Source organism: Pempheris klunzingeri, chromosome 20, assembly GCF_042242105.1.
Source record: "Pempheris klunzingeri isolate RE-2024b chromosome 20, fPemKlu1.hap1, whole genome shotgun sequence".
NCBI classification, from domain to species: Eukaryota; Metazoa; Chordata; class Actinopteri; order Acropomatiformes; family Pempheridae; genus Pempheris; species Pempheris klunzingeri.
Window position 1 is genome coordinate 2296591 of NC_092031.1, and position 11554 is coordinate 2308144.

At 44.8% G+C, this 11554-nt stretch overlaps 2 protein-coding genes across 2 annotated transcripts; both read right to left on the minus strand.

Moving 5' to 3' along the window:
• Nucleotides 1-272: 272 nt before the first annotated feature.
• On the minus strand, nt 273-1805 carry kcnj2a (potassium inwardly rectifying channel subfamily J member 2a). Its single transcript, XM_070851482.1, has one exon. It carries the CDS (start codon nt 1605-1607, stop codon nt 324-326), a length of 1284 nt encoding a protein of 427 aa, XP_070707583.1. The 5' UTR covers nt 1608-1805; the 3' UTR covers nt 273-323.
• Nucleotides 1806-8774: 6969 nt separating this feature from the next.
• kcnj16a (potassium inwardly rectifying channel subfamily J member 16a) lies at nt 8775-10025 on the minus strand. Its single transcript, XM_070852366.1, has one exon. The coding sequence runs from the start codon at nt 10023-10025 to the stop codon at nt 8775-8777; it is 1251 nt and encodes a 416-aa protein (XP_070708467.1).
• Nucleotides 10026-11554: the final 1529 nt, after the last annotated feature.

Sequence of the window (11554 nt, forward strand, 5' to 3'; positions counted from 1 at the left end):
GAGACATGCCTGCAATCTTGAAGTCATCTCAACAACCTTCGTCCTCTCTGTCGTCTTGCAGTCACCAGACACTGAGCACACATTCATGGGGACTTCATGGAGAATTCTTCCTGCAATATGCACATGGTTCATAGTGCTGTGTTTTGTCATACTGTATGTAGTCACAGTTCAAAAACTCTTACATACAATGTCCTAAACCTCGCCTCTTCCCACAGCAGTACCGTTCAGCTTGTTCCTCTACCCAAGGCCCAGCTCGGCTCGTGGTGCCTTTTGGAGCAGAGAGGTGATTTTAGAAAACCTCATGAGGTTTGAGGTCTGAACAGTCATATTTCTGATTCTCGTCTCAGAGGCCGAGGCTCTAGCGGCACCGTAGCTTGGCTGTGTTCAGTCTCTGAGATGTTGTCCGTCTGGGTGCCGTCGGGCCCAACGCTGCCTCCGTTCCCCTCATCCGTGTCCTCTTTGTTCTCCAGCGCCATCTCGTTTTCATAGCAGAAGGAGTTGGAGTTTGAGAGAATGTATTTTTTCTCTGCGAGGTCTCTGGCGCTGCACAGAGGGGTGCTCGGCACCTCGTATGTCTTATGGAAGCGGGAATAGTCCACCTTGTAGTAGTTCTTCTCCTCGAAGAGGACGGGCTCAAACCGATGGCCCCAGAGGATCTCGCCGGCGATGTAAGAGCTGCGGCACTGAGTGGTCATGGCGGTTGCCTCGACCATGCCCTCCAGGATGACCACAATTTCAAACTCGGAGTTCTCCAGGTCCTGTTTGCTCATGTCGTAGAAGGGGCTGTCCTCGTCAATCTCGTGAACAATGGTGATGGGCGAGACCAGGAAGATGCGGTCGACCCCACTGTCAAAGCCCACATCTATGTCCATCTGGTCGAGGGGGATGTACTCCCCCTCGGCTGTTGTTCGGGATTTCAGAAGTTGCGCCCGCACATGCGCCTCAACCAGGTGGCTCTTCCTTAAGTTGCCCACACGCCACATCAGGCAGAGCTTGTTGTCCCTCATAGCCACTGTGGCATTATGACTAAAAACCAAAGTTTCATTCCTCTTCTTGGGCTTTGCCATCTTTGCCATGACAGCGCCAATAATGAAGGCATCAATGATGCAGCCCACGATGCTTTGGAAAACCACCATAAAGACAGCGATGGGGCACTCGTCTGTCACGTATCTGTAGCCGTAACCAATAGTGGTTTGAGTCTCAATGGAGAACAGGAAGGCAGCGGTGAAGCTGCTCACGTTGGAGACGCACTTCTGGGCGTCACTTTCAAAGTCCCCATGGAAGATGGCCACCAGCCAGAAGACGCAGCCAAAAAACAGCCACGACAGGAGAAAGGCAAGGCAGAAGATTATGAACATCCACCTCCAGCGGATGTCCACGCATGTAGTGAAGATGTCAGCCAAGTACCGCTGACCTTTCTCGCTCACGTTGATGAACTGCACGTTGCAGTGACCGTCTTTCTTTACAAATCTGCTTTGCGGCTGGTGCCTCGTGTGCACCTTGCTCTTGCCGTTCCCGTAGCCGTTTGGTACCGCCATAGTGGCAAGCTTCATGCCGTCCTCCTCTGATGACACAATGCTGTAGCGGCTGGCTCGCACGCTTCCCATCACCTCAGTCTGGGAGGGCTGTGCTGCTTCTGCTTTGGAAAACAGTCTGAGTTTCTGGAAAAAGCGTTGGAGAAACAGTTTTGAAACACTTCTGGGGGACCAACTCGGAGAGGAAATGGTGACAATATGAGGCGGGCTGAAGGGACGCCTCTTCAGCCTCAGTGGCCCCTAGATGGAGTGCAACAAGAGGAGGATGAAGTGGTCACTCCTCTTTCATCAGGTGACTGGGCCTCATCAAGTTCATGTGCTGCGACAAAACAGAGAAGATGTCTGTTAGTCAAACCAGTTCCAGATAGAGCAGATAAACTTTAACGTCATCATGTCCAGGACATTTAAATTGGCAACAAAAATATAATGGTTAAGCATTCGAGCAACTACTTGTTGAACATGAACTATCTTTGACATGTCAGAACTGATAACTTCATCACCGTTAAGGCAGGCGTGTGTGCAGCCTGAGAAAAACCAGCAAAAACTTTAGACCCGGGGTCAGCAAAGCTCCTCCGTCTGTGCCAACAATATTTCATCCAGTTATGACAAACAACAACAGCAATATTTAACCCTGCTCTAACATTTCAACTTTCACTGAGAGAGGCCACCCTGTAATTGCACTCAGGTCCCGTTATTGGTCATTTACAAAGTCGACTTGTTTCTCTTGGCTGCCCTGCTCTGACCTGATCATTTCTTGTTGGATTGTGGGTTACAGCGTTTCTACAGGATCCCATGAACTGATGGTTTTGCCTGACTGATGGATCAAGTAAAAGTCTTTAAACTGAGAAAGTAGAAATGCAGAGCGTTTTTCTTGCTGTCATTTTTTTCAGATAATATGCCTATATAAGTTGAACCAAAGCAACATCCAGTCTGGATTGTTGATCACATCTTTTGTGAACTCCTGCCTTATTGCTCAGTGATGCATTATTAATGCACATTTTCACACTGACGCCCTCTCAACACCAAGAAAGGTGGAAAATGTTTTGCATGTGCAGCTTAATTTTGAAGTAGTTCTGGTTTTGTCACCTCTGGAAACTTTAAATGTCCCTAATAAACATCATGGGTATCATTTTTAAGAAGCAGTTTCATTGGTGATGTCAGCTTGAAACTGCTGTAGCTCACAGCTCAAGTCAGCCTCACATCTCCTGTGATGTCTGTTATTTTCAAGACGGATTTTAAAGGCAAAGTGTGAGCTCTGTCTTTGGCTGTGCAGCAGAGATGCACAGCTTGTTGACTCCCACAGAGTCCTCTGGGATTTCTTCTCTGTGCTGCAATCATAGCTGTCCTGAGAGGATTCTCCTGGCACAGCTAAAACACCACTCATTAGTTTTGGCTGTCCTGGCAACAAAGCCTAAATCGACCTGCTGCAGCCGACTGCAGTCTAGCTGTGTTCCCTTACTTTACTTTTGTTTTTGAGGGGATGGATTCCTCTCTGAGGCACTTAGAGATGAAGAGCAGCTTGTACTGAAGACTAGAAGGTTTGTCAGGCCACACGGCATCACATCCAGGCACCGACTGTGTGACATGACCACAACTGCAAGTCACTTAGTCATAATGTCGTTTCACTCCTGAACAAAGTCGACTGGCTGATGCAATTAGTCGGCGAGGCTGTCATGTACATACCATATAAAACTGCACATTTGTGCAAGTTCCAAAACAACATCTAGTGTGCATGCTCCACTGATCCTAATTACCACGGATGCTGTATTGACAGACAATGTTTAATCTTTACGCAGAAGATGGCTGATAGGCAAACATTTCAATTAACAATGCAGCAGGTTTTCTTCCTTTCCCTGTGCAGCCACATCTAAACTTAGGAGCAGTTATCTGAGACTTTTGTGGAAAACCCTAAAAAAACCTCCTATTTCTTTTAATGTCACTTGTATGGTGTTGTACTTTTAACAGTGTCTGACTGTTAGGGGACTGACAGAGCTGCTCTCGTGCAACAAATGCCAGCGACAAATGTTAACAGGTGCGAGGGGGGAAAAGGGAGCTGACTTCTGATGCAATCATCCACACACACACACACACACACACACACACACACCTCTCACACTGAGACACATGCACGCTTCACTTCCAGCTCAGGACCTCCGAAAATTAGGACTCATCTTCAAATCCTAAAATGAGAAGTGAGACGGAGTATGAGCGGATAAAAGTGAAACTTTTGGCGGGATCATCTGACAGTTGTGGCAGCAGATGTGCGTAAAAGCCAGGAAGTCGGCGCGTAATGGAGAATAAAGTAAAGCATTACAAGTTAATGTGAGCGGTTGTTTGCCAAAAGATAACAGTTGTGACATGCGTTCAGCGCTTATTAAGGGAATCACATCTCGTATGAAAGCACAAGAGGACCAGTTTAATAAAAACTCATGTTTCCTCTACCTGTTGCTCATTTGTGGACCGGTTGGATTCAGCCTGGAGAAATATAATCCAGATGTTTTTGGCCTCCGCTATCCTCTGCGTCGTTTCCGCGCGCTTGTTATTTACTTTGGCCGAGCAGATCGAGTGTGAAACTCCCCTCACATCTGTGGAGGACCGGTCTCGGTAAAGTGCCTCGCGATGAGTTCCCCCAAAGCGTTTTAAACAGCACGCACCGGCACGGCCCGCCCCCCGCTCCGCTGCCGGCCAATGGAGAGAGGAGGGGAGCGCACAGTGGGAAACAGGCGCAATTATAGCGTGTTCTTCTGTCATTTGTGTGTTTGATCACAACGATGATGTGAACAGGACACAACCTGGAAATAAGGGACAGCAACGTGACGCTAATTGACCAATGACACGTTCAGTGTCACTCAGTAAATAAATGATAAATGCTGAAGGAGCTACAATGAAATAAAAACACAATGTAAATGATCAGAAAAGCAACAATTAAGACAAAAGCACTACTAATCAATAGATTTACAGAAAACATAGAGGTTAAACAGTACATGTGTGTATTTAGGTGGTCCAGAAAGAGAAAGAGAGAGAGAGAGAGAGAGAACATTATAATAATCTAACATGAGTGAGACAAAATTAAAACTTAAAAAAAAAAAAGATTCAGGTCAAAACCATGATTTATCTTTTTGTGTGCACGGATTAAAATCCTCCAAAACAAGTGACTTCTGTGCTCGTCACCACCTGCTGCTGGCGGCGAGCACCCTGACTGCCCATCACCCTCGTCTTTGTGATATCCGTTGTTTTTATAGATCCTATTTTTTAATGTGGCTATGGAAAATGTGTTCAGACGGAAAGAGTGACTCACTCAATAAAGGCCTACATGCCTGTATTATGATATGACTGTCTTTCTCCACTGAGCTATCAAGTTGCTTCGGATGTTTAGACTATGCATCTGTTGCCCTATAATTTTAGGTCAGGCTGTAGCCATGTTGTCTTAAAGCCATTGACTAAATCATTCTTCCTGCTTACTAATTCATGATAAACATTAACCCGCCAACTGCATGTTTTTCAAAGAGGCTTTTGAACTGCTCATTTTTATCCCTGTGAGTCTTATTTTTAGTTCTGGTTATTTATAGCAGCACATATATTTAGCGCAAACCACCTGTGACAGTGGCCTGTGTGCGTTTTGTGTGTGTGTGTGTGTGTGTTTTCTTTCCATGCCCAATTTCCAGCAATAAAGAGAGCGATGCATGCGGCAGCCAGTGCTGCGTGTGGACCACAAGGTGGAGAGCTGGAGACTGGAATTAACCAGTGATTGCCTCCCACACACACTGATCTGTGATGAGAGCAGGCAGCCGACAGCAGCACAAGACAGGAGGAGGAGGAGGAGGAGCAGGGGGGGGGGGGGGCACTGAATCTGAACTTTTAATGGGACTGTGGTCCCTGCAGTGTCGACAGGATTTAGATAAAATGTGGAAACATGATAAAATATCAGCATTTTATGATCCAACAAGACATATTTTATTATAAGTGACTCTGGTATTAGACTGTTGGACTAATGAATGAATGACACTTGACGTGTTTTTTTAACTCTCACCTCTCCGCCTCTGCATCACCTAGGCCTCAAAAAGTCCTCCAAGCTCCACCATTTAGTAAGCTGCCTCCTAAAAAGACCCACATGAGCCGTGCAGACGTCTGACGAGCTGCTGATCGATAAACGAGCACTGACAGTGTAGAGCTACCTGTACTGACTGTGGTCACACTGTATTATAGTAAGTAAAGATATGATAATAAGTGAGCTTTAGAGGTGTTGGTAGGCAGTTTTTAATTCTGTTGGACAGACACAGGCTAGCTGTTTGTACCATGCTAAGCTAACCTGCTGCTAAAAACGCACTTCCCTTCAATCCCAGACAAGCTTCCAAATGAGAGTTGGGGCTTTGAAGCAGCCGTGGCCCAAAGAGCTCGAAGGCACCGGGTGACATTCCCTGACGCACTGAAAGTTTGCGGCAGTATTTGGGGTTTCGGTGGCCTTTTCAATATCACATGGATTTCTGAAACGTTCCAACTCTCTGGAGGTCAGGCCTCTTGGCCTTCCTGGAAAATCTATAACTAGAAGCTAAAAATGAGAGCGGCCAGTGGGTCAGCCAACTAGCTAAGAGGGAGGCTTCTTAGGAGTATTTGTTTGGCTATGGCTGTGCCCTCTTACCATAAACATTTATTTCTTTCCTTTTTGACCTCAAAAAATAATAATAATCATCCCCTTTGTAGTATTTTGGTCAGATGAAGACTCAGACTCAGTGGAGTATTGCATTTCTAAGTAGGCCAAGCCTGTGACTTGTTACTGGAGTGGAAGTTTTCCATTGAACTTATGGTTTCTTAGAACTTGGATCTTTCTTCTTTTGCACTATTTGGTCCACAGATGTCTTTCGAATACTTTAGGGAGTGATAGTGAAGGACAAAATGGCCTCAGTGAGCTGTTACCTTTTACCTCTCCACTTGCACAGTGTTGGCACCAGGTCCCGTTTGCTCGCGGATCAGTTTGGTGCAGTTATCTCGAACCTTATTGAACGTGTCTCTGTCACATGATCACGAGCCGAGTGATCCTCAAACTGGAGCCAGCAAGTCAGAAACAGCATCGCGGTGAATCAACACTGTCGTGATCTCATGCTTGACTGGTGCCTGAAGAACATCATGAGCTTTGAGTTGATCTATTTTGGATGGATGATAAAAGGAATGCATGGTTTTAACAGGATTACTGTCATACAATTCAGAGCAACAACAGCAGCAGCTTGTTGCACTGCAGCGTCTGCTTACTTTTGTCTGTCTGCTTACTTGACATCAAAGTGACTTTCCAGGTCCGAGCTTCGTGTTGTAAGAACCATGAACCATCTCAGACAGAAACGTGATTATTAGAGGAAGTGAAGATACAAGCCAGACATTTAAACATCACTTTATTGAAGTAGTTGATGCTGGTATTGTCTTATAAGCGATACTGTTTTAACATTTTATAAAATCTGCCTCGTGGCATTATATCACAAAATAAGAAATACACTTCATCAGTCTGTTGCAGTAGATCCTCTTATTCTTCATGAAATATTTCAGGATCCAAAATAGTTTGTCATTTACAAAAATCCAAGACAATAAACAGGCTTCATCACTAATAAGTTCACCTACTTTTATGTGAGAAGGTTCGATGAAGCGGTTTTGAAAAGCCTGACTTTTATGGTAATTGCTAAACAAATGTGATCCCACCACCACAAACATAAAGAAAACTTTACATATTACATGTTTTCTGTATAAACTGTGACTTCACTCATAATAAGGGACATTCCTGTAGTCGCCCCTATGACTTCAGTTTATTTACCATCAGCAGTGACCAGACTGTAGAGTTAACATTGAAAATAAAGAATCTCCTGATGGTGAGCAAAAGCACTGTAAAATGAAGAGATCCAATTTTTAAGGCATTGTTCTGATTATTTGACGTGCTTTTGTCATTATAGTCATAGTCGGTGTAGAATCAGCGTATTACCAACAGTCGGCGGTGGTCGACATGCCCGTTAGTTTGAAGAGGCAGCCAGGAGTACCGGCACAGACACTAAACAACATACTGCTATGGGCAGAGGAAAAAACATACACTATATCTAGAATATTTTCACCAATTTACACTGCTGTCAGGCAGCCTTCTCTATTTCGGCGTTCTGCAAGGTCAAATTACTCTTTTTCTTAATGGAGGCTGGTGGGTTTGAAGCAAGCAAAGAGAAACACAGGACGGCCCCAGTTCCCCGTGCAAAAGGCTGTCGGACAACAAGGTAAAGTTGTGAAAACAAAATACAATAAATACAAAATGTAAATACAATGTACACTCATACTGACGCTGATGGCTAAAACATGTTTTTCTGCTGCCCCGTCCACAGCAGCACTTTGTTTTGACTCGCGCCTGCTCCTCCAAACTGGGGCGCGCTGACCGCCGTCAGCTGTCGGTAAGGCATCGACTATGGATACGGCAGCACTTCAAATAATCCAAACTATCCCTTTAAATTAGAAGCATATGTTTTTTGGCCTAATTGTGTTTCAAAAACTGTTGACAAAATCTCACCACAAGGTCCATTTAGTAGCTGCTCTCGAGCTCTCGGTGGCATTTCATGATCTTCCTCAGTAGAATGTAGGTTCTGTTCTAATTTGCTGAGCGTTTTAACGACTTTTCCTCCATGCTGGCTTAAAGCTTGAGATTGAAAGTTCATTCTTGACCTTGGAAATGGCACAACCCCACCCCAAGGTCCATATGAAGTATAAAACTATCTTCACCCACCTCAGTATGCATCTTGTCTACAATAACCTTAATATGAATATCATGGCAACCCTAATGGGGCTTAGATATATGTTTTAATATTATTTCTTTGCTATTGCTTTTAAAAGTATTTGTACAGACACGACCTGTAGACCTTAAAGAGCTTAAAACATTGAAGCAGAGCCTTTCTGATGTTTCTTTAAGAGACACTTGAGGGTAGGCTACTCTTTGGTAGTGCTCTTGCTAAATTCTGTAAACCCTTTACTGTTTCTAAAACCACAGCTAAGGATCCCTTCATTAGCCTTTATCTAGCCTGTGTGCTGGATGAGCAGGTTTCATCTTTCAAACCTGCAAGGGGTTCAGTCTTTGGTCCTCAAAAACACATTGTCTCTTAAAACGGATCACATGCTCAAAAACACAGATGCCAGAACTTTCAGCACTCTTACAGTGAAGCATCCGTAATATTCCTTTAATTATCAGAAGAATGTCTGGTCATCTAAAACATCATGGCTCTGCTTTTATATCTCTGTACTCGTGAGGTCATTCGGTAAACTCAAAGTGTCCTGATGTTGGTTTTCTGCTTGAGATGTTGAAACAGTTGGTTCGGGGTGACTATCGGTCACAAGTTCCACAGTTACCTTTGGGGGCGTCAGAAGTTTTTCATGATGGTTTTGCCGCTGTGACCTGGGAGAGGGGCGCGGGGAAGATCTAGGTGAATGTCGTGGGGAGTGTCGGGGAGAGGGCCGCAGCTGCTTCTTGAGTTCATAGTCCTCAGCACTGACCTCAGGCACCAGCACCTTAGCGGTGTGGTTAAACAAGGTGTAGTCCACCCTGTAGTGCCTCCTGCTAACCCTGATCATCTCCTGGAACAGCTGACCCCACAGGATTTCAGCTGGAGTGTACGACGTTCGGGTCTGGTGCAGCATACCCGTGGAGTCATCCGTGTAGGTGAAAGACACCACCAGCTCAAAGTCCGCTTTGCGCAGATCTACCAAGCTCATGCTGTACAAAGGGCTGCCGGGTTCGATCCTGTGGAAGATGGTGGTCGGTGTGACCAGGACGATGTCCCTCTGTTGGATGACCATATCTTCGTAGGTAATGTCTATTTTCCCCGTGGCATGCATTGTAGAGTGGACGATCTGAGCACGAGCCGTCCCCTCCACCAGGTGGTTCCTCCGGAAGTCCCCGATTCTCCAGGAAAGACACAAGTAACCGTCGCGAAGGTTGATGACGGCGCAGTTGCTGAAGCCCACCGTCTGCGCCCGCTTTCTGGCTGAGGCCATTTTGGCAACAACAATTCCAATAACAAACGTGTCGATGAAGCAGCTGATGACATCTTGTATAGTGACGACGATAATGGCAATCATGCAGTTCTCGGACATTCCTCTGAAGCCATAGCCAATGGTGGTTTGAGTTTCGAGCGAGAAGAGGAAAGCAGCGGTGAAGCTGCGCACCTCGTACACGCAGGGGCTTGTGTTGTTTTTGGTGTCGCCGTGAGCGAGAGCGATGACCCAGTAGAGGATGCCAAAGAAGAGCCAGGACAGGATGTATGACAGGGCGAAGATCAGGAACATCACCCTCCATCTGATCTCCACCAAGGTGGTGAAAATGTCGGTCACAAACAGCAGCCACTCCTCGGGAACATGGCGGAAAACGACGTTACAGCTCCCTTCTTTGCGTATGTAGCGGCGCTTCTTTTGCTGAGGTCCATTCTCAGTCTTCACACTGATGTCATCGGTGGGGCTTACTGATGTATATTGCTTATGCATCTTCCAGAGTCTGTGAGGAAGATGATGAGGAAGAACATTTAGTAAGTTTATTCACCAGCATTACAGCATCAGCTCATTTACTTTAAATTTCAAACCTTTACATTGATTAAACTGTGTAGGGTTTTATGTGCTTATGAACAGATTTAACTTTAAGCAAGGACCAAAACAAAACCTCATGGTATAGTTTGGTATAGATTTAGGTTTGGAAAGCCAGACATGGTTTCTCAGGTGTAAATCAATCCCCTACTGGATTCCCCAACTGTCAGTTTGGAGCTAGAGGTTTGTAGTTTGTTGTTTTGTGGTTCAACTGACTCGAAACACTGAGAGGAGGTCATTAGAGTAATGCAGGTCATGACAGCCGGAGCAGACAGACCACAAATGAGACCAAACAGCTAATAAAAGCCGTCTCTGACCCACATGAGCAGTAAGAGTCCTCATTTACCCCACAAATACACAGATACGACACAAAATAGTTTTTTTTTTTAGTAGGAGAATTGTTGAAATGCCATTTTCATACTTTCATTACGTAGCTTTACTTGTGCTTAACGACCCAATAATCCGGTAAAGTAAGATAATATGCACAGAATAGTGCATGTATTGACTACAGCCAGTATGTTAGTTACAGCTCTTTTATCGACTGGACTGCTGATTGACAATGGAGTCCATGTTTCCACTGTTGGAAAAGGAAATTTGTGGTTAAAACAAGCAGTAGAGTTTATACACATCTTGGTACGTGTGAAAATATAAACAAATCTGTTTAATTACAAAGAGTTTTGACACTGCAACCTCTAAACAGATCCTTCAGAATACTCTTGAAGGGCTTTCCCTGCTGCTCCGACACAGAAAACATCCGTGCACCTAAACCAGTCTTTCCCATTTTCCGACTTTTTTTCCAGCCACTATTGTTGGAGGAAACAATTAACAGCAGAGTCTTCCATGTATCAGAAACATTGGCTGATCACTGGAAATCTCCAACCTCTTCGTCTCCTTCCTGTAGCATCTAATATAAATACATAATGAGCAGCACTTTGTTGACGAGAACAGTAAGACAGGGGGAAAAAGAGTCTATGTTGTGTGGCCGCTTTTTATTTTTTGTTTGTTTTTTTCCGTTATGGGTTATACTTCTAATTTCATTCACATGTTTCTTTCATATTTTGTGTCCCATTTAGTTTTTTTGTCTGTGCTTTGATTACTCTGGAGGTCTATTTTTAAGATAGCAATCTGGGAATGTTTACCATGTATGATTTTCTTTTTCCTGCCTCTTTGTACTGTGTCAATACATTTAATCATAACGGGGCAGTTGCCTGGAGATACAAAACCCACTGCAACAACTGCTGCTACTTTTTTCATGCTGCTGATGGGCCACTTGATGCCACTGATCTGAGTTTGTACAACTAACCGAGGACACCAGGAGTGGCTCACACCCCTACTCCACTTTGCTCTCTGTTTTAGAAACAGTTCTGGAAAGAGGCTTTAGTGTAGCAGATTGATAATTCTCTGTTTTATCAATGGTGGACGTTAACAATAGT